Raw genomic sequence first — 24691 nt, forward strand, 5'->3', positions numbered from 1 at the left:
TCTGTCGGCGTGACTACCCCCACTATACCCCTCCTTGTCTCGACCGCCCGCCCCGCCCATGGGCGTGTCAATATTTGCTTTATTTAACTCTCGGCGCTTTGTTTAAACTGCGGAACGCCCACGAAAAAAGTTGGCAGTCAGCAGCGTTGTTGATAACATTTGAAATGTAGCCAAATATTGTTAACTAAATTAACGTCGAACGATAAGAAGCTGAAGTACAAAATGCGAATGCTCTTTAAGTTTAAACCCTTTTGCTCTGACTAAAGTAACTTTAAGATATTTATTTCCGGTTACATAAGTATTTTTTTTGTTGCCACAAGTGTTTCCAGGTGCATTGCACTTTAGTAGAAGGGGCATCAGTTTAATCAGGAAATATATCGAATAAAGTACAGTTGGGTTGACTTAAAAAAATCAGATTTTAAAACCAAAAATTAATGAAAATTGCCTATGATTAACTTATAGAATATTATTAAAATACGTAAGCTTCTTTTTTTGAAAATACGATTGTGTACCTACAGATATTCATTTAAAATTTGTTCTTAAAATCTTAAGTTCACGCTTTTACCAACCCCTATACCCAATCATTTTAGGGTATTTTTCCGGAAAAGTGTGGCACGTGTCCGCAAACCACCTGGATCACAGCGGCAATAACAAAAACAGACACAATTAACAAAAATACGATTTAGTTTAACCGCAAATTGGCATGTCAACTCATGGGAGCATGTGACTTTCGAGCAAAAACAAACTAAAAAGTTAGCGTAAATGACAAAAAGTAAATAATTAAATTATGGCAATTAGGTAAAGCTCACGACGATTACAGTCGTTGGGAAAAGTATGCTGACGAGTCATTCGATGATGCAATCCCAGATAAGTTTACAATTTACGCACATTTCACACACACACTCCGTGTAAATCCCCAAATCCCATGAATGACAATGACTTGTGCAACTTTTTCTGCCAGCGACTGTATTATGATCTCATATGACTGATCCATTTAATTTCGTTTTCTACGATGCGAGTAGAATTACATGGTACCTAAGATACAACCATTATAAACCGATAAATAGCTGAATGGGGCTCAATGTTCAAATTAAATTACTGATTCAGATGCACTCAAAACACTCGAAGCCAAAACAAATTAAATGTCCAACAGAAACGCTGAGCTGAAGCTTATTTTGTAACCAAAATGCAAACTGAGTGTCTAATAATAATGGTAGTCAAATATTTGTTAAATATTGTATGTATTATGCATGTGAATAGTTGAAGTCAATGCATTAAAAGGCAAAAAATCAATAAAAGAGAATTTTAAAACCAGACCACATGAAGGTAATGACAAATTAATGCGAAATTCATATATTCATACGTAACTCGGCCACATGGCATTAAATATAAAACACAAATAAAAGTGACAGCAAGAGGAAAATGTTAATTAACTTGTGAAAAATATTTACAAAACAAAAAACCAGCTAGCACGGATCTTGTGGTCGATTGTCGGTCAATTTCGGAATTGTACTCAGATACCTTCCAAGTTTCACGAGCAAAGGAAAACATTAGGCGAAACCCCTCGACTTAAGTAAATGTTAACATGTGCGTTTTTCAGTGGAAACTATATTAAATTATACATATATATTTATTATACAAAGGGATATGTTTACGGTGTATGCATGTATTGTATATAGTATCTCGATACATATAAATTAATGAAATGAAGCAATTACAATCGTATGGAATAAAAGTAAAGGTAATAATAAAAAGGTTCAAAACATCATATGAGTTGCCGCCTTTCATTTTCCCCATCCGTTTCCACGTTCCGACGAACTTCATTCCAGTTCAGGTAGAGATGCGATGGATGGCTCGACGGGCTACGGTCGTTATGAGTGATTGTTATTGCTATACGTATCTCTAAACTTCTTCTGTATTAACTGATATGCATTGTAGACTCTGTGAAATTTACGGCCACCAATCGTCGGCGATAAGCCAAAAAAAGAAACAAAGAAAAGAAACCGGGTTAGTACAGGAAATGCCATTAAAATTGAGATTTAGGCTAACTCACCTTTCTTTCGCCGCCTTGAAGGACTTCTTGCGCTGCTTGAGACACGCCTTATCCTGGGCGGCATCTGGATTGGGCAGATCGGTGGGCGATATCATGGTTATGTTATCCGGATGGCAGAAGAAGGCTATCGAATGGCGGCCACGAGCCCGAATCGTTTCCTGCTCAGGTATAATCACACGATGTTGCTGGTGGAGTAATAAAGTGGATTAGAACGGGATTTCATGTTTAGTGACAAAGCTTAAAGGGATTAGACCAGTTTTGAAACCAATATCAGTTGTATTTAGTCAATAGATTAAGATTTAACCCTATAAAAAAATAACTTTACTTTAAAGTCAGCAAACACGAAGTTAAATAAATATTATGTACAACGCAAATTTGAGGGTGTTCAAATAAATAGTTTTGGCTTTTGTTTGGGACTTTATAAAGACAGCTTCTTTTAAACAATATACGTAACTATTGGCATGCTTTTTAAAATGGTAATCCTAATCTTTTAAAATAAGCACTTAATGTCTTCGTACAAAAATCTTAAACTTTAGTAAATTGTAATTATTTTTTATCCATTAATGTCCATTAGTTTAAACTGGTCTAGGAAATTCCCCATAATTTATAAGATACTTACCAAAGCGGGATATCGCGCCTGTGTCCAAATGTTTAAAATCTCGCCGCAATTAACGAGAATGGAGCCGGGCAGGTGACCCACGCGGTTCCACTTTTCGCTGCCGGGCAGCTTCACCTCCAGCCCGCCCTCGGAGTCCTGGGAGAGCAGGGTGAAGGTGCCGTAGTCGACGTGGGGCGGACACTGGATGACCGCTCCGTTGCCCAGCTTGTGCTCGAACAACTTGCCATTGGGCCCGTCCACCTCGTTGAGGTCGTCCTCATCGCGGGGATTGTGCTCCGGCCGGAAGTCCGGCTGGTTGGACAGACAGCGCTGGTAGCTGTACTGGCAGCGCCCCTTGATCACGTCGTTCTGGCCGGGCTCGTCGTCCACGATGGGCGGATAGTAGAGCATGCGCAGGGAGCTCATGTTGTCGTGGTCACCGGACAGCATGTGCGAGTGCTTTTCGAGGAAGAAGGTGTGCGGAATGTCCAGCGAGACGGCCAGCGCCTGCAGGATGAAGCTGGCCAGCGCCTTGAAGTCCGTGGCCAGGGTGCTGATGTGGTCCGCGAATCCCGGCAGCGGCTCCTCGGGCAGATTCTGGGCGTTCAGTGTGCTGATGTTGAAGGCGTGGCGCAGCTCCGGCGCCTTGCCATCGAAGCGCTGCTGCTGCTGGCCGCGACTCACGTAGCCGTGCTTGTCCCCATCCGCACGGATGTAGTGCTGCCTGACGTCGGGCGGCAGGTCCACGAAGTCGTCCAGGTGATCCCAGGCAGTCTTGAGCTGTTCGGAAGGGAAGGGGGAATTATAGATTACTTCATATCGCTCCCTATTTTCTTTCCCAATTTTCAGAAATACGACTACATTAACCTTGAAATTCTAGTATTCTTTAATCTCCAGAGATACGGCTACCACTGGAATAGAAGCTATTAATTTCCACTCCTATCATGCTGATATGAAAAGTATATAAATCTTCATACTCAGATTTTTGATTTGGCTCAGTCATGACGTAAGGATTTATTTTACTCAATAAAAAAAAGTATAGTTACTACCAGGTGTTGTTGTAAAAACTGTACTTTAATTTAAATTAATTTAAATTTAATTTAGCTGTATGAAAAAATGTATTTCCGGTTTCCTGTGAAACTTGAATGGTTACAAAATTTGTTCATAAAATCCTAATTAACTTTAACCTTAATCCAATTTGTAACCAGTCAATAATTGCGGCTAAACTATTGCTCAACAAATGATTTCACAAATAATTCGACTTCTAATTATCATTATTATTTTAATTATATTTCTAGTAGTCTTACCTTCTCGTCTGATATGCCATGGTTGACCAGCAGTGCCATGCCCTTCTCGGAAAGGGCTTTCTTCAGCTGGTGGCCCACGCGGTTGACCACCGACTTGACCGGCACCTCCTCGATACCTGAAAAAAGAGCAGAACCAGGATGAGAGGCGATTAGTGGGCGTGGGAATAACCGGCGGAACTGCCACTCAATCGCTAATTGTTTTGTGGTCGCCCGTTTATGGCTTCTTCGAACTGTTTTCTGTTTTCCACCTGGCCATCATAAAGTACGGGCCGTGTTTATGGCAGATTGTACACCCTATGGCCGAAGGCAATAAATAGCTGGCTGAATTGAATGTCATGGCCCATTGAGAAGTGTGGCTAAGAGGCTCGCACATCCACGTGCCGCCATCAAACTCGTAAGTCCCTCACTTGGGCGAGATAATCGGGTGCTTGGAATCTCAAATAACCCATTATCGAGCTCGATAATGTGCAATAGCCCAATGCAATAAAGGTAAATGCAATCAATTTCAATGCAACGACGGCGGCATTGACAATGCCCGGCGGAAAATTAAATAGAAAATGCGCGGAAAAGCCGCAGCGGAAGTGGCGAGAATGGCAATGGTTCCACCCCGCCAGACATTTGGTGCGCCAAAGATGGACTTTTAAACTAGATAGCAGAGTGGAAATATATCTCTGGAGGAAGGGCAGGGAATTTCCCTGGCCAGAGACCTTGTGATCGCTTACTCATTGAGGGACAAGTCATGAATGAAATCGGGGAATGCAAAGTAATTATATACTTCCCCGCCGGTGTCTGTCACAGTGTCACACCGGGCGTATGCGCAATCTATAAATAGGTTTCCTAGGCACTGGGCACTACTGGAACTCGCAGTTACCTTCTGCCCGCCGCCTTTCCTTTAGCTCTCCATTTTGGTTAGTGACGCACTGCGACTGATAAGGGTTTTCAGAATTGCCAGCATTTCAGCATTTCACATATAATAACAATTACGCCTTCTTATCATCTCATTCCGGGTAGCGCAGAGAGCTCTGTCGCCAGGCGGGAAGTACTCGCAATATTATTGTTATTTGCCCAACTGGGAGGCGAATGATGTGCGGAATTCTGATGAGGCGGCGGAGAGGTCAGTCGGGCGAATTGAATGATTCCAATTGACGCCAGCAGCGGATCGCCTTTCGTTTTCATTAGGCGGCGGTCCAGTTTGTATTGTATCTGTATTTTGTATTTTTTTTTCGTGTGGATTCTCGTTTTCTGCTGGCATGCAATTCAATTAGGCAGCAATTGGGATGCGAGTCGCTTTTCAATTTGCCATTTTTCAGTTTTCAGCCAGCTAGTTGTCAGTGCTAACATGTCGCTAATTTAGCTAATTGAGTCAGTGGATTCACTCGATTCACTCGACTCACTCGCGTAGGAGGCCAAGTCGCCCGAAGATCATCTCTATCGACCGGGATCGCCTCGCTGCCAGAATTTCTCGATGTCTCGACTTGTTTTCCCTCTGTTTTATTGTGTTTTCTATTTGATTGACGGACGTTGTACAAATTTATTGCTGAAGTTGATTGGCTTTTATGCATTTATGGTCAGACATAAATTGCGGGCACGCGTTAAGCATTTCTATTGTTTGTTTTCAACGCCATTTGATTCTGTACACTTGTAATTTAATTGCAATGGACAACTGAACTCTCATTCCACTTGGAAAAAATACTTTTACGTTAGGCAAATTCGATATAAATATTTTTCTAAATTATTCTAAAATTGTTTTCCCAACTGCTGGCATTTTGCGATATCGGAATTTCCATATATTCATGCGGGAATAACCCCTTGAACATAATCCACAAATAGATTCCAAATTCCCACTTGAATCCCTCGGTCGAATTAATTCAATTCAATATTTATAGACCCATTTGAGCTCGTTTATATGGCTGTATGTATGTAGCAATTTAGTTGCGGAATTTTCGTCGAGAAATATGGCTGTGCAGTATAACTTATTTATAGAAAACTGAATTGCGGCTATTGGAAAGAGGTTTAAATGGGGTTGGGAAAGGGAGAGGGGATGGGAAGGGGCAGGGAAATGGATTGCAGATGTCGAGCTAATGGAAAAATAATTTCAATGGCATTGAAATATGCGGACAGGAGTCAACGGCATCGGGGTAATTGGCCAGTATAACATTATCGACTCTGAATATAACTTAGCATCAATGTGCTGAAGGTTAACAATTTGTTTGGCCAGCTGTCAATTTGATTTGTCAAGAGAACTTAATTCAATTCGGTACAAAGTTGAGCGCTTTTTCAGGTGGCTTTAACCAATTTGTGGGGTCAAGAGAAATCCGCCTGGCAATTTCAGCGTATTTTCAGATGGCCAGAAACAGACAAAACGCGATTGTGGCCATTAAACCAAGCGCCAGGCACGTCAGCCGAGCCAAGAATCAACAGGTTTAAGCTGGTTTCGATCGGTTGTGGCAAAAGTCCAACTACTTAATATGCTCGTACTGCCGTCGTAAGGCCCCTCGGTAGTATTTCGGTAGTATCGCTTATAGCGTTTCCGAATTCAACAAGGCGAGGTCCGTCGATGACGCTGTGGAGTGAATCCCCAAAGCCCCGAAAAACAAGATGCGTCACTAAATGGCCGTTTCCAAACTGGTAACTCCGAAACGGGTACACAACTGGTCACCGGCAGTGGCTGCGTGTAAATAAAGCTGCCACCAGTAAACAAATAATGCATGCTTATTGCATTCACAAAAAAATCAGGTTTCGTAACTCAAACAATTGTAAATATTTTGATGCGTTTTGTTTGAGTTTCCTGGTGACTTTGGGCCATAGAAATCAAAACATTCCACAAATGCCACAAGTCCGACTTCCAATACATGTGCGTAAGTAGTTCAAAAACCTCTCCAACCTCCATGGGGCCAACAAATAAGTAAACAAAACAAAGGAAAGAAAAAATCCAATTGAAGTTCCGTTGACATAAAAAGGCCGCAAGGCAGCGATTTAATTGCTTCTAGCTGAATTGGGGGTCAATGGCTCTGGATGGGCGAGAAGGTCAAGAGAGTGCTTCCACCAAGGCCAGGCCGCACTGTACTCGCCGTGAGCTCGAATCATTGGGTGAGCCCTCGGCTAAACTTACGGCCAGATAAGCGGGCAGTGCGTATGCGCCACTTTTCCATGGCGCATTACATTATTACCCACCGGAGGAGGAGAAACTGTGTCACGTATCGGCAAAGACCCAGTTAACAAAATGGGCACGGCTCCGAAATAGGCAAATGGAAAATTTTGGTGTGGCCTAAGAAGGGCAGAAGAAGCGCTGAACAGAACAAAGCCATTAAATCTGTTGGAACGAATTTTAACCCAGGTATCTGAAAGGTTATTCAAAGATCACCCTACTAATCTGGGACAAACTCAAACAAAGTGGGCATTCAAAAAAATATCTTTCTTTTTAGGCATCTCAAAGATAATATTAACTGCACTACCTCAATTACAAGCATCATGCATACTCCAGAAATACTATTAATCTTACAAAGCTGGTAGAGTTTTTTTCCATCAAAATTATACATTATTTATAGGTTTATACATGTGCACATAAATATTTATAAATTTGGTTTATTACACCATATCGATCTATATTATAAGCACTGTATCGCATTCATAATTTTCTACAACAGGGAAAACTTGAATATAAATCTAAGCCATCGATGATTTATAGAGCAATCACTCAAAAATTACTCATGATTTATAACACCAAAATATAGCACCAAAATACCAGGCTATAATAGCGTGATAGCTGCCGGGTTTTAATACATATTCATAAGTGTTATATTAAAGTACTTCATAGATTAACTATCTACTTTCAATTACTTGACTTAACGCGATAAGGTATAAATTCTTCGTAATTTCTTAGTCAGATTTCCCCTAGCCAACTCGAAGATCACATTTGCATTATTCATTTGTATTCACAGAGAACCCCAAAGATCAGGTGTCGGTTGCACAAGTCAATAATTACTTTTAATTAACTACGACGTAGTTACTACGAACAAAATTAAGTAACTGCAATTAGGGGAGCACGGTTAGCCCTGAACAATTGGGAATAGTCAGCCAAACAGAACTGTCGATGACTCAATGACGACTGCACTTAATTAAGCCCAGCTGAGTGCGGAGTTTACAAGTGCACCGAAAAAAATAACATTAAATATATTAATTATTTTGTATGCCACTGAATTAAAAATAAACTTATCGGTATTAAACATTTTATAGCATTTTATAAATATTTAATATATTTAAATACATATATTGGAATAAAAAAATCAGTGGAAAGCTAAATATATATTTTTAAAAAGTTGAATTCTTTATTGGGCTATTATTCTGTAATGGGCTATTACTATGCGAATCGATGAATCATTTCATTTTTAAGAATTTTGTTTTTCTGTTTTTTATGTAAATTTCTGGAAATTTTTGTGATTAAAGCATATCCAAACTTATTTTTTAAACATTCCAAACTCTACTGTGTGTGTTTTTACTGCGTTTATTTCACTGCCCAGATTAACTTTACACTAGTAATAAAAAATACGAAAACAATTCTACTTATAAAACACAAGGTATAAAGTTACTACAACTTTATTGTCAATATTTGCTTTAGAATTAAGAGTCATATTAGCATAAAAGCAATAAAAACCCAAAACAAAAATGTTATAGAAAACAGATTAAATTTTCTGTTTGCCCAGATGGTTTTATTTCACAACAAAATTAGCCGTGGAAGTGGCATAGAACTTATCGTGGCTAATCATTTTCACCTTTTCGAGACAAGTCACAGCTAAGTGTTATTTTTGAATGGAAAAACCGGCCCATTGATGGCCAGGTCCCGCCTTTTTTCTCTGTGCACGAATACGAATGCTGGCTGAAATCGCTGGCCTAGCAACGAGTTGGAGTGGCGATCAGCCGCATGTTTTATGGGATGGGGTGGTGTTATGGAGGAGCACTAAATATATGTATACATAGAGGGGGTATGGGGGTACTTACCACAGTGGGCGAGATCGATGATCGGAACAACGCTGCGCGAGAGGAGCGTGTCGAGTTTGTCGTCGCTGCTCTTTGTTTTTATCATTTTGTGCGAGCTCTGTGCTTTTGTTGTTATTTTTGTGTGCTTCTCGGTTTTTCCAGAGGGTCTTCGACGTCTAAAGTTCTTTGGTTTTTGATTGCCGTAGCGATCGAACACTCGCCGCACTTGTGCTCGCTTTATCTTTATCACAAACTAGGGGACTGGGAGCCGGAGGGGATCCGGAGACGTGGTGCACTTCCAGCGATGGCTGACTAAATAAAACTGAATGACAGCAACGCACAGAATTCGATTATTAGACTGGTTGAGCCGGCCGAAAAAGGCGAAAAAAGCAAACATTCAAATCGCGCATCCGAGTGTTTATACCCGTTACTCGTAGAGTAAAAGGGTATATTAGATTCGTGCAAAAGTATGTAACAGGTAGAAGGAAGCGTTTCCGACCCTATAAACTATATATATTCTTGATCAGGATCACTAGCCGAGTCGATCTAGCCATGTCCGTCTGTCCGTCTGTCTGTCCGTCTGTCTGTCTGTCTGTCTGTCTGTCCGTATGAACGCTGAGATCTCGGAAACTATAAAAGCTAGAAGATTGACATTTTGCATGCAGATTCTAGGAGTTCCTACGCAGCGCAAGTTTGTTTCAAAGGGGTGCCACGCCCCCTCTAACGCCCACAATCGCTAATATACGATTTTAAAAATTTCAATATTTTGGAAAAGTACAAATGCAGTTTTGTTGTGTTTATTAATAACTATCGAAATGTAGAAGACATTTTTTAAATCGGACCATTCGTTAATAAGTTACGGCGGATCCAAGTTTTTATCTCCATCTCCTTCGCATTCCCTTTAGCTTAGTAACGGGTATCTGATAGTCGGGGCACCCGACTATAGCGTTCTCTCTTGTTTTATTTTTGTTTAAACTTTCGTATTTTGTTTTTGCAACGGCTATTGTTTTTGTTTGGCTGGCGAGCAAACGCTTTGACAGCAGAATCGGGCACTAAGGGGGGTCTTTGGGGTTTACGATCCGAAATACGAACGGCTGATTGGGTGATTGGTGATTTTAGAAGGGCGCGTGGCGGACGAGAGGCGATCGAACAATCGCGGCGCGCTTCTTGGGCGGACTGAGCACCCGTTTCTTTTGGGGGGCTCCGATTTGGGGTCCTAAGTTCTGGGTTCCAACGCTTATCGCACCTGACTGGCTACACTCTTGCCGCGGTTTACGATTTTATTTTGCAAAAACCAACTGATTGCGAGGTATGCGATGTATGCCTGCATGTGCGTCGCAATTAGATAAAATTTAATCAAATCAAAAATTGTGATAACTAAATTAGCACTTGTCTTTCGGGGGGAGGGGTTCTAGAGGGGGTCTAGAGCTGAGTACTCACGAAAGCACAGCGGGTATTCCGGCTTATGGTGAGCAGGGCCGAAAGGTGAGACTATCTAAAGCCGTCAACAGGTAGCCCCGTCTCGGTTTGCTTTCGCAATATTTGTGATGGCTATTAACGTGGCTCAGGTAAATACATACGAACAGATGTGGGTATGCATATACGAGATACAGATACTCTGGTTGCGGTGTGAGTCTGCTCTGGCATGTATCTTGTATCTTATATCTCGTACTTTGTATCTGGCGGATCCCGTTTGCCGTTTAACGGCACTCGGACTCAGGTGTGAGCCCTCCTGCCTTTCTTTTCTTTTCACCCCCTAAATAAACCAGCTGAGCGATCGCCCGCCGCTGTTGCCAAGCGACTTTGTTCAGGAAATGCCGGATGAACAAAGTCTGGTCTTTCAGCCTGTCAGTCTGCATGGATTCGGCTTCAAGGGGTAGGGGTAGGGTTCGGGGTTTTATGCATAGGTATACTCGGGGCATGAGTAAGCGTTCGCCTCGCCTTTCGTTGCAAAAACACTACGCCAACGAACACTCACTAAAACTACTCGAAGCGCCTATTCAGCTAAAATGTTGTGATTTATACCGATGGCTTTTGCTTACAGTGAAAACTCGCTTTCTTTTTTCGCACAGGTTTCGCTTTTCATCGAACACCCGACCCGACGAGACGACAGCACACCAGTTGGCCAACAATCTACTTAGTCAATTTTCGTATCGCTTTCTGATGCTTTTTTTGCACACTTTCCATCATTTTGTAACACACTCCACTCGCGAATTTAACCTAGATACACCTGAACTAGCGCAGAGAGGAACGGCGTCTGTCTCAAAAAAAACATTTGCGATCCGCGATCGTCGGTCGTTTCGGATCCAGTTCGAAAACGATACCGCTTCTATCGGTAGTCGCAGTGGGGACTATCGATGTTTTGGCAAGAAAGAGTATCTCTAAAATCGTGTAAAATGTATATTAAAACTTAAAGATTTTTACACATTGAAGTTCATGTAAAAAATTTAAATTTAAAAAATAACAGAGAACCTGATGACTAAAATTCACCTAATTGGGTAAATAAAAAAAAAAAACAAAAAATAAATAAAAAAGTTCTGAACTTAAATCATTTTTCAACATCTGTGCTTCAAGGTAGTAGTTAGAAATAGATGAAAGCCATAATTTATTTCAATTTAAACAAAATAAATTGTATTTCTGCTTTATTAAAAAAGTACAATTTAGTTACAATTGCTAATGACTTTCATGAGGATAGAGCTGTAATAAGTGCTTGCCCCAGATTCGTTGATTTATTGAGATCGCTGACCGTAGGTGTCATTAAACTTTTTCTGTATCAGTTCATAGGCGGTGTATACTCTTGGGGTTTAAAAAATAAAAATATTAGATAATATTTAAAATTACATAGTACAAAACTTACTTGTCTTCACTCTGTTGGTCGTCCTCACCCGAGACATCATTCGGGGATATCTTAGTCGAGTTATTGGGATGGCAAAAATAGGCAATCGAATGTCTGCCGCGGGTTCGAATATGATCTTGTTCAGGTATAACAACGCGATGAGGCTGAAGAGAAAATGCATGTTAAACATACGATAAGCAAATTGGGAAAATTCCCAGTTTTCCAGAATAACCTACCAATGCGTGGTAACGCTTCTTCGTCCAAATGGACAGGAGTTCCCCGCCATTTATGAGTATGGCTCCAGGTAGATGGCCCACTCGTTCCCATTTCTCACTGCCCGGTAGTTGCACCTCCAGTCCTCCCTCAGAATCCTGGGCAAGAAGGGTAAAGGTTCCGTAGTCCACGTGGGCACCACATCGAATGGCTCCCTCACTCTGACCGGGTTCGTCGTCCACAATCGCCGGGTAGTAGAGCATCCTTAGGGTGCTGATGTTGACCTCATCCCCCTCCAACATTTGGGAGTGATTGTCGGTGAAGAAGGACGGGGGAATCTCCAGGGCCACCTCCATGGCCTTCAGTATAAACGAAGACATGGCTTTCAAGTCCCCGCACAAGGTCGTGATGTCTTCTGCGAATTCTGGCAATGGATCCCTTGGAATATTCTGCTCATCCAGCTTGCAAATATTGTAGGCGTGTCGGAGCTCTGGGGTGCTTCCATCGAATCGCTCCATCCCCGGACTGACATATCCGTAATTAACCCCATCTCTTCGCCTGTAGCGGTCCTGAACCTCTGCTGGTAAATCCAAGAAGTTGTCGAATTGGTCCCACACAGCTTTGATCTATTACGAAAAAGATTAGAAATGATTCCCACATTGGGTATCGTAACTCACCTTGTCTTCAGCTATCCCATGGTTAACCAGGAAAGCAATTCCCTTTTCGGTGAATGCCTTATGAAGTTGCTGGCCCACCCGATTGACAAGGGACTTGCCTGGAAATTGAAAGACATAATATTATTATTTAATATATATTTTGATATATATATATATATATATATTGCCGGACTTATCATCGCTTGTCTTATAATTACCTTTATCAAATATTTTGCTTAAAGGGATGGTGGTGGTTACACCTCTTTTTCATATTAATTTAGTTCTAAATTTCAATCTACTTATTTAAATGGGATGGGATGTGGAAACTTACCGCAATGGGCGAGATCGATGATCGGCACAGCACTTCGCGAAACAAGCGTTTCCAACTTGTCCTCTCTTATCTTGCTGTTTATCATTCTTGGCAAATACACGCTGGGGAGGTAAATCAAATACGAAAAAGATTGCGTCTGGAAATTTTCTGCTAGCTCGGACCTCAGAAAAACCGATGCGAACACGACAAGCTACTCCGGCAGACTGACCCAAACAGAGAACCGCGTTTGCATTATTTTCTAATCGGTACCTACATACATATCTTTCACCGATCGCGCTCGTACTGCATTGCATATTCTAAGGGTGTATGAAAAATAAATTTGTACTGAATTACATGTAAAATATAGCACCATATACATTTATTTACATATATTTTTTACAAAAATTAGTATATAAAAACTTCCTAAGAATATTAATATTTTGTTAGAAAAAATTATGTCCATATGCGTTTTTTGCCAAAGCCATAGAAATATCGTATGCGTTATAAATCCTAGAAAGAATACAACAAACAATTGGTCAGGCAATTTACAACCTTTAAAAGACAGACTCACATTTGAGTTGATGACACCTTAACTGGAATTTTCAACTCCTTTGGATCAATCAGCGTGGAGTTATCAGGATGACAAAAATAGGCAATGGAGTGCCTTCCCCTTCGGCGAGTATCCAGTTGATCAGGAACAACCTCTCGATGTTGCTGTGAAAAAGAGATCATATAAAAGCTGGGATACCTTTAGATTGGGTCTATATCCCCACCAAAGCGTGATAAAGCTGATCTGTCCACACAGCCATGGTTTCGCCGCAGTTCATGAAGAGTGCTCCCTGCAGATGACCCACTCGCTCCCATTTGTCACTGCCCCGCAGTTTTACCTCCAAGCCACCCTCCGAATCCTGGACCAGCAGGGTGAAGGTGCAATAGTCGGCATGGGCTCCACACCGGATGGCGTTGCCATTATCCTGATCTTCCACCGGTGGATAGTAGAGCATTCGCAGGGTAGTGAGACTGAAGCGATCGTCGGACAACATGTAGGAATGCTTATCGAGGAAGAACGACGGCGGAGCATCCAAGGAAAGTGCCAATGCCTTAAGAATAAATCTTCCCAAGGCATTAAAGTCATCGGTCAATGTGTTAATGTGGCTGGTAATTCCAGGCAGCTCCTTTTCGGGCAGAAATTCAGCCTGCAACTTGCATATATTGTACGCATGTCGTAGCTCCGGTGTCCTGCCATCGAATCGCTCCATTCCAGGGCTCACATAGCCGTGATTCTCGGCATCTGGAGCTTTGCCTCTTTTGTAAGACAACTTTACCTCTTTTGGTAGGTCAACAAATTTATCAAAATACTCCCAAGCTGTCTTGATCTATGAGGATTTCAATAAGTTTTGTAGTTTCTAAGTAATATGTTATTTTATATATGTACCTTCTCGTTTGTTATTCCATGGTTTATTAGCAGAGCATAACCCTTTTCTGAAAGAGCCTTCCTTAAATTGTCGGCCACATTCTCAATGCACTCCGCTAAATCTATAATAGGAACAAGATTTCGTAAGAGAAGAGTCTCGATTTCCGATGCCATTGTTATTTTAGATTATCAAAGTTTCTTATCAGGTGAGCCGGGGATGTTGTTATTCCAACCACAAGAAAATTGAGACTGACAACAAGACAAAGAATTTAAGTCTGTACATGGAGCGAAACAGCTCCTATATTTATTATTTTGTACCATACTTTTAGGTTCCGTCAGAATATTTATATGTAGAAATCGTGTAAGTAAATAGAGACAATCGGAGCTTACATATGAATCGTTTGTTTATTGTTTGCAAATAAAATATACAAAATTACATTTCTTCATAAAATTGGGCATGACAAAGGCAGTGGACAGTTCGCCGTTTATTTCCCCGACAGGCAAAAGTTCAGAGTTCTCCGATATTTGCTCGCCATTCGCCTGTCCAACCTTGCCTTCGACTTTCACAGTCCATAGGATAAAGTCTAATCACTAAACTATAATATTTGGTACTATTACACTATCCCAATACAGAAAGTGCAACGATCTCTTGCCCTCTGCAATGGCGACTGATCCAAACAAGTACAAAAGGGGCCGCTATCCTCGATCTAACGAAATACTACGAAACAAGCTTACGCAACTACAGATTGTATAATATCCATCTTGACCTATGTATACCTAGGGGGAGGATATTGGAGGGGGTTGGGAGGGAGGATGGGAGGGATATGGGATCTGGGATTACGTTTTAAGGGGGGACCATAAAAATAAGTGTGCATAGCTTAAGGTAGCGCCAACTAACGTCGCTTCCTACTCCTTTTTCGCCGCCAGCTTGGCCTGGGCAGCTGCCTCCTTTTTGTAGTTGGCCACATAGAAGGCACTGAACATGTAGGTGAAGAGGCCGGCATTGAAGGTCAACAGGGCGGCAATGGACTTGGGGAAGTTGCAGTTGGGCTGGAACTGGATCTGCAGCGTGTGCACGAAGATGATCAGGAATTGGACCTAAAAGAGAGGGGGAGATTTCAGCACAAACCCATGATTATCGAACAGGGGGAACTACTCACAATCTGCAGGATGGTGATGTACTTCTTCCACCACAGATACTTCTGCACCTTGGGTCCCATCGCGGAGAGCAGGTAGTAGGCGTACATAATGATGTGGATGAAGGAGTTGATGAAGCCCAGCAGGGTTCCATGGCCACCGGCGAAGTACTTGACGCCAATGAAGGCGCACACGGGCATCAGGGAGTGGTGGTACAGGTGGAGGAACGAGATCTGGCGCTGTTTCTTGCGCAGCACAAAGAACACGGTGTCCAGCAGCTCGGTGATCTTGGCAATGTAGTACAGCCACACGGCACGAGCCATCTGAAATGGGTAATAAATGTATTAGAAGGGCTAAAAAAATAAGAGGTGATAACCAAACATACCCTCATGGAAATCGGATCCGATTCGTAGGTCACCGGCTGGCACTTGAAGTTGTAGTGGCCGCCCCAGCCGCCCTTGTAGCCCTCGTAGAAGAGCACCCAGCTGAGAAGCACCTGGACGGCGTTGTAGACCAGCAGTGTGTTCTTCAGCTCGAAGGGCTTGCGATCGCGCATGTACCGGGGTCCGGCGTACAGGCAGAAGTACAGGTAGGCCCCAAGGATCATGAACAGCGGTCCGGGGGCGTTCGAAAGGAACCAGTTCTAAAGTAAACCAAAAAATATATTTTCATTATATTGTCAACCAACCTCTTTAGAACTAACAGATTTAATTAAAATATTTAAATATTATTTTTAAGTATGAGACATAAATCAGAACTAATTTGAACAGATAACATAAACTGGCATGCTTTCTTTATTAATATAGCTTTGATAAAGAACTGGTTTATTTATTTAAGAAAAACAAAATCGACTATGAAACAATAAACAGGATAGTTAAATCCAGTTCTAAACACCATTTCATCTTTCAAATATAATAAATAATTCCCATAAACCCGCTTCTAAAAATATAACAATACTTTCATTTAATTTTTACAATAAATTTGTTTATTTGATTAGTGTTTTGCTGCTAGAAATACCCACCTTGGTGCGCAGATCCTCGTGCTCCACGAAGAAGTTGACCATCCGGTCAACAATAGTGTTCGTCTCGTTCAGAGTGACCGACATCTTGGCAAACTGTAAGTGTAAGTGGAAGTGTAGGGTAATCAATAAATTAGTTTGGATTATGCAGTGCCGTGGATTAGCACCTTCTACGACCGTGGATCAGGCGGTAGAAGCAAAACGCATTCGATTGTGTTTGATTTACGCGCCGTGAGCATTTCCTGTTAATCAACGAGACACACAAGCTGAGAGTAATGCTGTCCAAGGCGAGACCGCGCCTACGCTTCGCCAGATCAGAATATATATATATATATATATATATATATATATATATATATGTGGAGAGAGATATAGACGCCGATATTTGCATGCCCATAATACCCCCCGATCGATGCGGGTGCGAAATGTCATATTAGTGGAATCGTGTAAATCAGGCGTAGCGTTGCAAATTTCGGAATGCCAATAACCTGGCGATTTCTGATGAAGTTGCGGAAAAAGCCACCAGCCAAACAGTTTAGGCTCGTAATTTATCGAGGGCTAATTCGAGCTCTTAGAGCCAAACTGTCGCATCAGCAATTACAATTACCCGGTGCGCGTTTAATTCTTTTTTCCAAGCTTATGATTTACATGTATTGTTAAGTGGCAGTCAACGGCAGTGAACAGGCCAAAACAAGGGACACGATGCGGCTTACGTGAACAGAACTGGTTTCGTGCTCATCGCTGTGGCTGCGTTAACTTGGCCAAATTAGCCACTGGTTCTCCCCTTTTCCCCCGCCCCCTCCCCTGTGGCTAGTTTTTTGTGTTCAGGCTTTTTGGAAAAACCCAGGAAGCAGGATAGTCCAAGGACAGACTGCCAGGCATATGCATCATTAATTTAATGGCATTTTGATCGGAGAGAAGAAACCGGTTGCTTGTGATTATTGGTCTGCTAGCACAAATCATTTTCGGTTTAAAAAATGTGACAGATATTACCCATATTTAAATCATTCTATAAATAATGCATTTATTAATTTTAGGATCTGAAAACCTATCATCCTATTCTTTTGTATTTATTAATAGTTTACAATTTAGCAATGAGATCAAAGATTCAAAGATACCTTGTATTTATGAAATAATAATTTATTATTAATATAAAAAAAATCAATGTGGATTAAATGTCTACCCCATATGATTTTTCTTTTGTCTCCTGTTCTGGCTATTTTTATTCAAGTCTTTGTAAACAAACCTAGAGGCAAGGACAACCAGGCAGATTCATACATAAGAACATTATGGGCATTGTAGCCAAGGAAACCAGTTTTGGGATGCAGTTTTTGCAACAGTTGATGATCGTGATTATCGGTTGGAGGGCCCATCCCAAAAATCCTTTAGCAACGATGACTAGACGGTTTGAATGCCCGCAGATATCGGTCATTATCTGGCCATAATGTTGGACGACGACATCAATGGCTTCTTGACCAAATAGCTGGCCCAGTTCGGCTTTGTCTAACCCACTTGGCCACTGGAATCATCATTTGGCCCGGGCTCTATTAATTATGTGAGCACCTGCCATCTGCGACTCCGGTTCGCACTCCAAGTGAACGCCATTATCGAATTACCCAGCGTTTTCTGTTCAGTCATCGCTCTTGGCGGAGCTGCGCGCCAAAAATGCATTCATTCAGTTGGATATTGAGATATTGACTAACGAGAATTTCGTCTGACTTATTTGCATTATTTCGAGTGCCTTTGCCGAGTGTTTTTGCAAGGCCGGCACTTTCAATCGACCAGAGCAGCCAGGCAGCCAGCCAGCTAACCCAGCCAATGGTGTTTTCGAGGGTGTGAAGATATTGTGCAAGAAACACACATGGCTTGCTGGCATTCTACAATTCCCAGCGGAGAAGGATACAGCCAGAATAACAAATCATTTGTTTACAGCAGGAACTAAGCTTTCAACGATCCAACTTTATTTTATCTTTTAGATCTCTATGCTAATTCTAAACTTGTTTTATTCGCCTGCCAGCGTTAATAATTTTATAAACATTATTCCGCACGTAGATTTATGACTGCTCCACTAACCTGTTAATGCAATTCTACTCGAATTTCACCCGCTAAACTGAAATAAAACAATAAAAGCGAATAAAACAAGAAAGGAAGCTAGCTTCGGCAAGCCGAAGCTTATATACCGTTGCAGATAATTCTATTAATTTACAAATCGCAAAAATGTTAAATTTCTTATTATTTCACATTAATTTTTCGATCGTTTCTATCACAGCTATATGATATAGTAGTTCGATCTTTTAAAAATTAAAATCGAAATTCGGAAATATTTCAAAATAGTCATATCCCAGAGTAGAAGGGAATGTAATAAAAACCAACAAAGATATAATTTTTTTCCCATTAATTATACCCGTTACTCGTAGAGTAAAAGGGTATATTAGATTCGTGCAAAAGTATGTAACAGGTAGAAGGAAGCGACGGACAGACGGACAGACGGACAGACGGACATGGCTAGATCGACTCGTCTTGTGATGCTGATCAAGAATATATATACTTTATGGGGTCGGAAATGTCTCCTTCACTGCGTTGCAAACTTCTGACTGAAATCATAATACCCTCTGCAAGGGTATAAATATTATATAATCTTCTACCGGTTTGCCGCAGCCGGCGATGAAATTTAATTCTTGATTTATTCGGCGGTCGAGGGTTGAACTTGGACTTGGCTTTGGCTTTAGTTTTGGGGACTTTCGACTACGAAGTTCTTTTATGGCCACTTAGCAGTCATAAATAGTTAGATAATATGTGGAGAATTCCAGTTTTGTTTTTAGGAGGCCACCGTTTCCATGCGTTTCCCCCCACCGACACCTTCCGGTCTCTGAGATCAGCAGCCTCTGCCCATCTCGTCATCGGAATTGCTGTAAAATTTTGCATATCTATTTGCCTATTGATTTTCAGAATCGTCCGATGTTCGAATGCAAATTAGTTTGGACTTTATGGCCAAAAACTCAAAAGTCAGCGTTACTTTGCATGTTAAATCCTAGAATATTTCCCCCAACTCTAGGCGGAGACTAAACCATTGACCAACGGAAAACTCTGGTTAGTTAGACCCTGAGATCTGCTCTCGTTTTGCATAATATCAAACAAAACAAGAGAGAACGCTATAGTCGGGTTGGTGTCCCGACTATCTAATACCCGTCACTCAGCTAAAGGGAGTGCGAACGCTGTGTCGGGTTTGTGTCCCGACTAATAATCGTAACTCAGCTAAAGGGAGTGCGAGGGAGATAGATATATTTTTTTTGATTGCGTATAACTTTTTAATGAATGGTCCGATTTGAAAAATGTCTTCTACATTTCGATAGGTATAAATATACACAACAAAATTGCATTTATACTTATCGGAAATCTTTAAGGATGTGGGCGCAGGACCCATTTTAAAATCGTTAGTGGGTGATTGTGGGCGTTAGAGGGGGCGTGGCGCTCGGCTAAAATAAACTTGCGCTGCGTAGGAAGCCAAAGAATATGTGTGGGAAATCTCAACCTTCTAGCTTTTGTAGTTTCCGAGATCTCAGCGTTCATACAGACAGACAGACGGACAGACAGACGGACAGACGGACAGACGGACAGACGGACAGACGGACAGACGGACAGACGGACATGGCTAGATCGACTCGGCTAGTGACCCTGATCAAGAATATATATAGTTTATAGGGTCGGAAACGCTTCCTTCTACCTGTTACATACTTTTGCACGAATCTAATATACCCTTTTACTCTACGAGTAACGGGTATAAACATTGCGCAAATCCTAGCTACTTTTCCAATAATGTTGACGGCCGTTTGCATGCCAATTAGCGATTGACAGTGAACGAGAGTGCGTGGCGACGACAGAGTAAATATTAAATGAAGCCAAATAATGGCAAAGTAAATAGATGTATAAATACATATCACCCGCTGCTCTGACGTCACATTCCAGTTTATTATTATGCGATAATCAGCCCGGGTAGAAGCCGAAGTAGAAATAGAAGTCGGCCGATAAATTCTGGACACGCGCCGCGCAAAAGATTCGCACGTTTTGTTCTGTCGCCAAGCTGGCCACCATTTTTGGTCAGCCAAGCACATGGGGCGTATGCGCGATGCGCGGCTCATTATGCTGGGGATTTCGTAGTCAAGTTTTATTCCATTTACAGACTTTTTTCCGACTCTAGGCTGATAAGAGGCCGCACGGGAAGGTCTGAGCTCGGAATGTTGAGGACGCCAGAATAATATATTTCGAATAGCATAATATTCGAACACTCGGAAAAAAATAAATTCAAATACTGGATTATTTTCTTAAATAAAATGGTGAAATGTATTAAGAAGGACTTAGAACTCTTTTTAATATCAACAAAATTTTAAAAAAATCACAAAATGCATCACTGCTATTTTTCCAGTGTAAATCAACAAAAGAGAAGACAAAATATTGAATTCGAAGACGGAGCGGCAGCCTCTGATCAATCGATTGAATGGACCTAAGGCAACCGCTTCGGCATCGGCAACGCATTTAAAATCTCTGCGAAGGTCGCACGTTTTGAGGAAACAAAAAGCGAAGCCGCAGACCTGATCTCTTGCATTGGAGAGCAGCTTGAGATTCGGTTATATTATCCGCTCCCAGTGCGGATATGCGGATCTTTCGGGCGTGGCTAGCCAAACAAATATGAACGTATGTATATACTGGAGGCGTATTATCTGTGCTTTAGTCTATTTTCGTATGTCGATTTGAATTTTATTGGCTTACTATTTTGCATTAGCCTTAGTTTGTGCTCTGACCTTGAACTAGTGTCTAGTGCGAGCTGCTGCAGGCGCATAAATTAGTCGATTTAAGCTAAAGCCACCTCATCGACTTCCGCGTGGCGGACTGAGACCACAGAAAATGAAAACATTCCAGAAGGAATGTTAGATTAACTGAATGCCGGGAGCATTCCTGTGTCCAATTAACTGGACTTGACAAAGTTTCCATTACTACAAATGTCTGTAAGTGCTAATTGAGTCAACTCATTGGCTATATGTCTAGATCGATACCGATCGGGGTATATGATGTGTGGGATAGACGACAGCCAATCGATTAGATCGGCAATTCTACACCCTCCATTGACGAAGGCGGCTCGAATGTAAATTATTCCATATGCTTTCTTCTGTTATTGGATTATTTAAATATTGGCAATTTGTCTTTATAAATATGCAATTACCTGTAAAGATCTCCCATTGCAAATGTACACGAAAAACCAGTCAAAGTTCGTTGTTTCAGTCTTTCGTTTGGACAGCAACAGAATAAATTACGAAGGGGGAAAAAATAGCCTCTAATTGCGCATGCCACAAATCAAATCGATCGATGGGCTGTCGATGCGACTGAGATCGCCAGCAATATGACGGGCCCTTCTTTTAATTATGATCAATTAGGTTCTCCAACTGGGAAAAATACCGCGACAATTAACAGCCTTTGATAAACAGTCATCAAGTTTTTCCTCACTCAATGATCATTATTTAGCCCATTATTTGTTTTTGGCATTAATGTCATTGCACTTGCATTCGCAAGAATCATTTGGTCCAGCTCAAGGGTGCCCAGAATGAGCTAGTCATTCATATAAGCAAGCCCCGACCACCTCCCCCTTTTATATATCCCATAAATATTCATTCTGTGCGACTTCTGACCTCCAATATTTGCCATTGTCATCACCTACATCATCATCATCATCATCGTCGCCATCGCCTTGTTCTGCCTGGGGAATTGTTTGCCTTGCCATTATTATCAGCTTTTTCTGGCCAAGCTACCCAGTGCCGCCTTGTTGGGCAAACAAGTCACTTGGAAACGCACTCGGCCGAGGGAAAGATGAAGAGGTGAAGAAATCGTAAGAAATCCCAAAACCAGATGGAAATTCAGTGGACCTTTCGGGCTTTTATTGTAGGTGTGACCGCCAGCGCATGTGACCCCAATTGGATTCAAAATATTAAAATGTAATTTGCCGGGGCGAGAAATGTCACCGGAGAGTCGGTCATAAACATGAGGCAAAGTCACCCATTCCGCCAACGTGCGAACGGATGTGCAGCAGAAACCTTTTTTGGGACCGCGATCCCAAGATACCATGGCAATTTCGCTCTCCGCCTGACTAACTAACCGACTATCTCAACGGGTGTTGACGCCAAGAAAACAAGAAAACAACAATAAAATCATAAATAAACAAATTGTGCGCATGCGTGAACGTCACCATCGCCGCCTTTTTCCAAGGGCAATTCCAGCCGAATTATATTGGTGAAAAATTGCTGGCAACTGTATGATCGCACGCAGCGTGATATTCGAATTAAATTTTTTATGAATGAATGGCATATAGGTCAGTTTATTTCGAAATAAAAGATCAACAGTCTGCCAAGCCCAATAAACTTGTCATGTTCTTATCACATCGCAGCTTGGACCAAACGTAAGGTATAAACGTAAATGGGCAAGTTGATTTTGGGATTTCCATCGATGTGTATCGCTTCATTTAGCACTTCTTCTGATTGTTATTTATATCGCAAACTTGTCCAGTTGTTCCCATTGTGTCGAAAATGTAACGCGAAATTCAGGGCTAAATAAGAGAGCTCAGAGATGATATAATGCTGACTGAAATTGGATGCCATATGCACACAAAAAAATTCAATCAATCATCAATTTAACTGATATTAAATTAAACTTTTGAATAAATAAAAGTATGAATTATTTCATTTAAATTATAAAAATATTTTGCAAAAACAAAACTAACAAAAATCCATTAAAATTCCGTTTTATTTAGTTTAATATATTATTTTTCCCTGTGCACAAAGCTGTGGTAATGCAACTGGTAGTGGCATTTTTTTTATCAGGTGGAGATGCGTTCGTCTTCATCTGCGAGGGATTACAGTAACGTTTAAAGTTGATCAATCGCCAGGCGATTTACATATGAGCCACATTAGCCATGTGATTGACTTGGCCCACTCGAACCGACTTCGACTTGCTGGCCATCTTCGTCTTCATCTCCGGGCATTTCAGCTGGTTTTGTAAGCCCCTCTGTTTTTTTTTGCCTCTCCGCTCTTCCATGTTATTTATTTATACAATATTTAGTTTGTATTTTTCTTTCGAATTCGTCCGTGTCCCAGGTCTTTGGGCTTGGGTGTCGTTTCGCAATGACCCCAGGCCAACAAAAATGTCTCAAATCTTTAACAGGTTGCCGTCGTGTGCGCATAACTTAGCATAAAATCTGAACACAATTTCCCATTGTTTTTTTCCTTTAGTTCTTTAACACTTGCCTTTTTGGTGAATTAATTCGGGGAGAGCCAAAAAATATTGAACGGACGTCAGTGATTTATTTGCGGTACGACACGGCACACGGCACAAACGAACGCACAGAACGGCTCCGGCGAAGGACAGACACTAAGGCTAATCACTTTCTGTTATCCTTCGAGGCAATATCACGCATACGCGGCGTTGTCGATCAGAACTCAGAACACGAGGCGGCAGATCTCGAGATCTCGTGCTCCACGGTTACCCAGCGATTACTTGGCAGTTGAGGCGCCGACAGCAGACTAAGCGATATCCGGGCCCTACAAGCGGTCTTGTAGCGATCGTATCACGGATACGAGTACGAGCGCCTCGCTTTCGGCCAAGATTCGCGCTGGCAGTTCGTATTCGGACTCACCCGACGATCGCAACAGGTGAACAGCAGCGGTGAGCTTCGGCTAGAATTTAGATTGAGATTTAGATCCAGCTGACTGGCAGTCGTTGCGTGTTTTTAAGGGCCAGTTCTAGGATCTCGCCAGCTAATTACCCATCGGCCATAAAATATACGAAGAGCTGTAATGTAAAGTCGATAATTAACTCGATGAACCACCGCCTCTCTGCGGTAAGAAACTATTTATGAGAGTGCATATTGCAGCTGGCAGTCGAGCAAATCATAACAGAAACCAAACCTGACTGCATTTATCATCGACTGGCCCATATGCCTTGGCTGCGGGAGTTGTGTGTAGTGTGCAAAAATGATTGTGCAATTAAATGGCCCCAAAATGCCTCCGGCCCAAAGCTTCCAGTGGCCACTTGATGGATTTCAGCCGCGTCATTCCCTCATTCACTCGCAAAGTCGCAGTTTTCAGTCGCAGACTCGCAAACTGCATTACACCGCGTACTAACCCATTG

General features: G+C 41.7%; 4 protein-coding genes across 6 annotated transcripts; all 4 read right to left on the reverse strand.

Annotated features, from left to right (window-relative positions):
- Positions 1–1588: 1588 nt before the first annotated feature.
- Positions 1589–11209, reverse strand: LOC108064493 (uncharacterized). Of its 2 annotated transcripts, none has more exons than XM_017152051.3 (6): positions 10978–11209; positions 8957–9257; positions 3959–4074; positions 2673–3431; positions 2054–2238; positions 1589–1941 (listed from the first exon to the last, which is right to left on the reverse strand). In XM_017152051.3, the coding sequence occupies exons 2-6, from the start codon at positions 9039–9041 to the stop codon at positions 1872–1874; spliced, it is 1215 nt and encodes a 404-aa protein (XP_017007540.2). In that variant the 5' UTR covers positions 9042–9257; positions 10978–11209; the 3' UTR covers positions 1589–1871. The 2 variants fall into 2 exon arrangements, with proteins under 2 accessions (XP_017007540.2, XP_017007541.2); XM_017152052.3 differs by lacking the exon at positions 10978–11209 and adding an exon at positions 10914–10931.
- Positions 11210–11560: 351 nt separating this feature from the next.
- LOC108064400 (uncharacterized) lies at positions 11561–13182 on the reverse strand. The gene is made up of 5 exons (XM_017151904.3): positions 12972–13182; positions 12662–12759; positions 12008–12610; positions 11793–11935; positions 11561–11731 (listed from the first exon to the last, which is right to left on the reverse strand). The coding sequence occupies exons 1-5, from the start codon at positions 13054–13056 to the stop codon at positions 11665–11667; spliced, it is 996 nt and encodes a 331-aa protein (XP_017007393.2). The 5' UTR covers positions 13057–13182; the 3' UTR covers positions 11561–11664.
- A 149-nt stretch (positions 13183–13331) lies between these two features.
- Positions 13332–14538, reverse strand: LOC108064520 (uncharacterized). Its single transcript, XM_017152091.3, has 4 exons — positions 14386–14538; positions 13724–14326; positions 13522–13664; positions 13332–13460 (listed from the first exon to the last, which is right to left on the reverse strand). Exons 1-4 carry the CDS (start codon positions 14536–14538, stop codon positions 13394–13396), a joined length of 966 nt encoding a protein of 321 aa, XP_017007580.2. The 3' UTR covers positions 13332–13393.
- Positions 14539–14750: 212 nt separating this feature from the next.
- On the reverse strand, positions 14751–24097 carry LOC108064521 (very long chain fatty acid elongase AAEL008004). 2 transcript variants are annotated; one of them, XM_017152092.2, is made up of 5 exons: positions 23809–24097; positions 16523–16615; positions 15887–16144; positions 15525–15824; positions 14751–15462 (listed from the first exon to the last, which is right to left on the reverse strand). In XM_017152092.2, exons 2-5 carry the CDS (start codon positions 16604–16606, stop codon positions 15271–15273), a joined length of 834 nt encoding a protein of 277 aa, XP_017007581.2. In that variant the 5' UTR covers positions 16607–16615; positions 23809–24097; the 3' UTR covers positions 14751–15270. The 2 variants fall into 2 exon arrangements, with proteins under 2 accessions (XP_017007581.2, XP_017007582.2); XM_017152093.3 differs by lacking the exon at positions 23809–24097 and adding an exon at positions 16687–16874.
- Between the last annotated feature and the right edge of the window lie 594 nt (positions 24098–24691).

This window comes from Drosophila takahashii, chromosome 3R, assembly GCF_030179915.1.
Source record: "Drosophila takahashii strain IR98-3 E-12201 chromosome 3R, DtakHiC1v2, whole genome shotgun sequence".
Classification (NCBI taxonomy): Eukaryota; Metazoa; Arthropoda; class Insecta; order Diptera; family Drosophilidae; genus Drosophila; species Drosophila takahashii.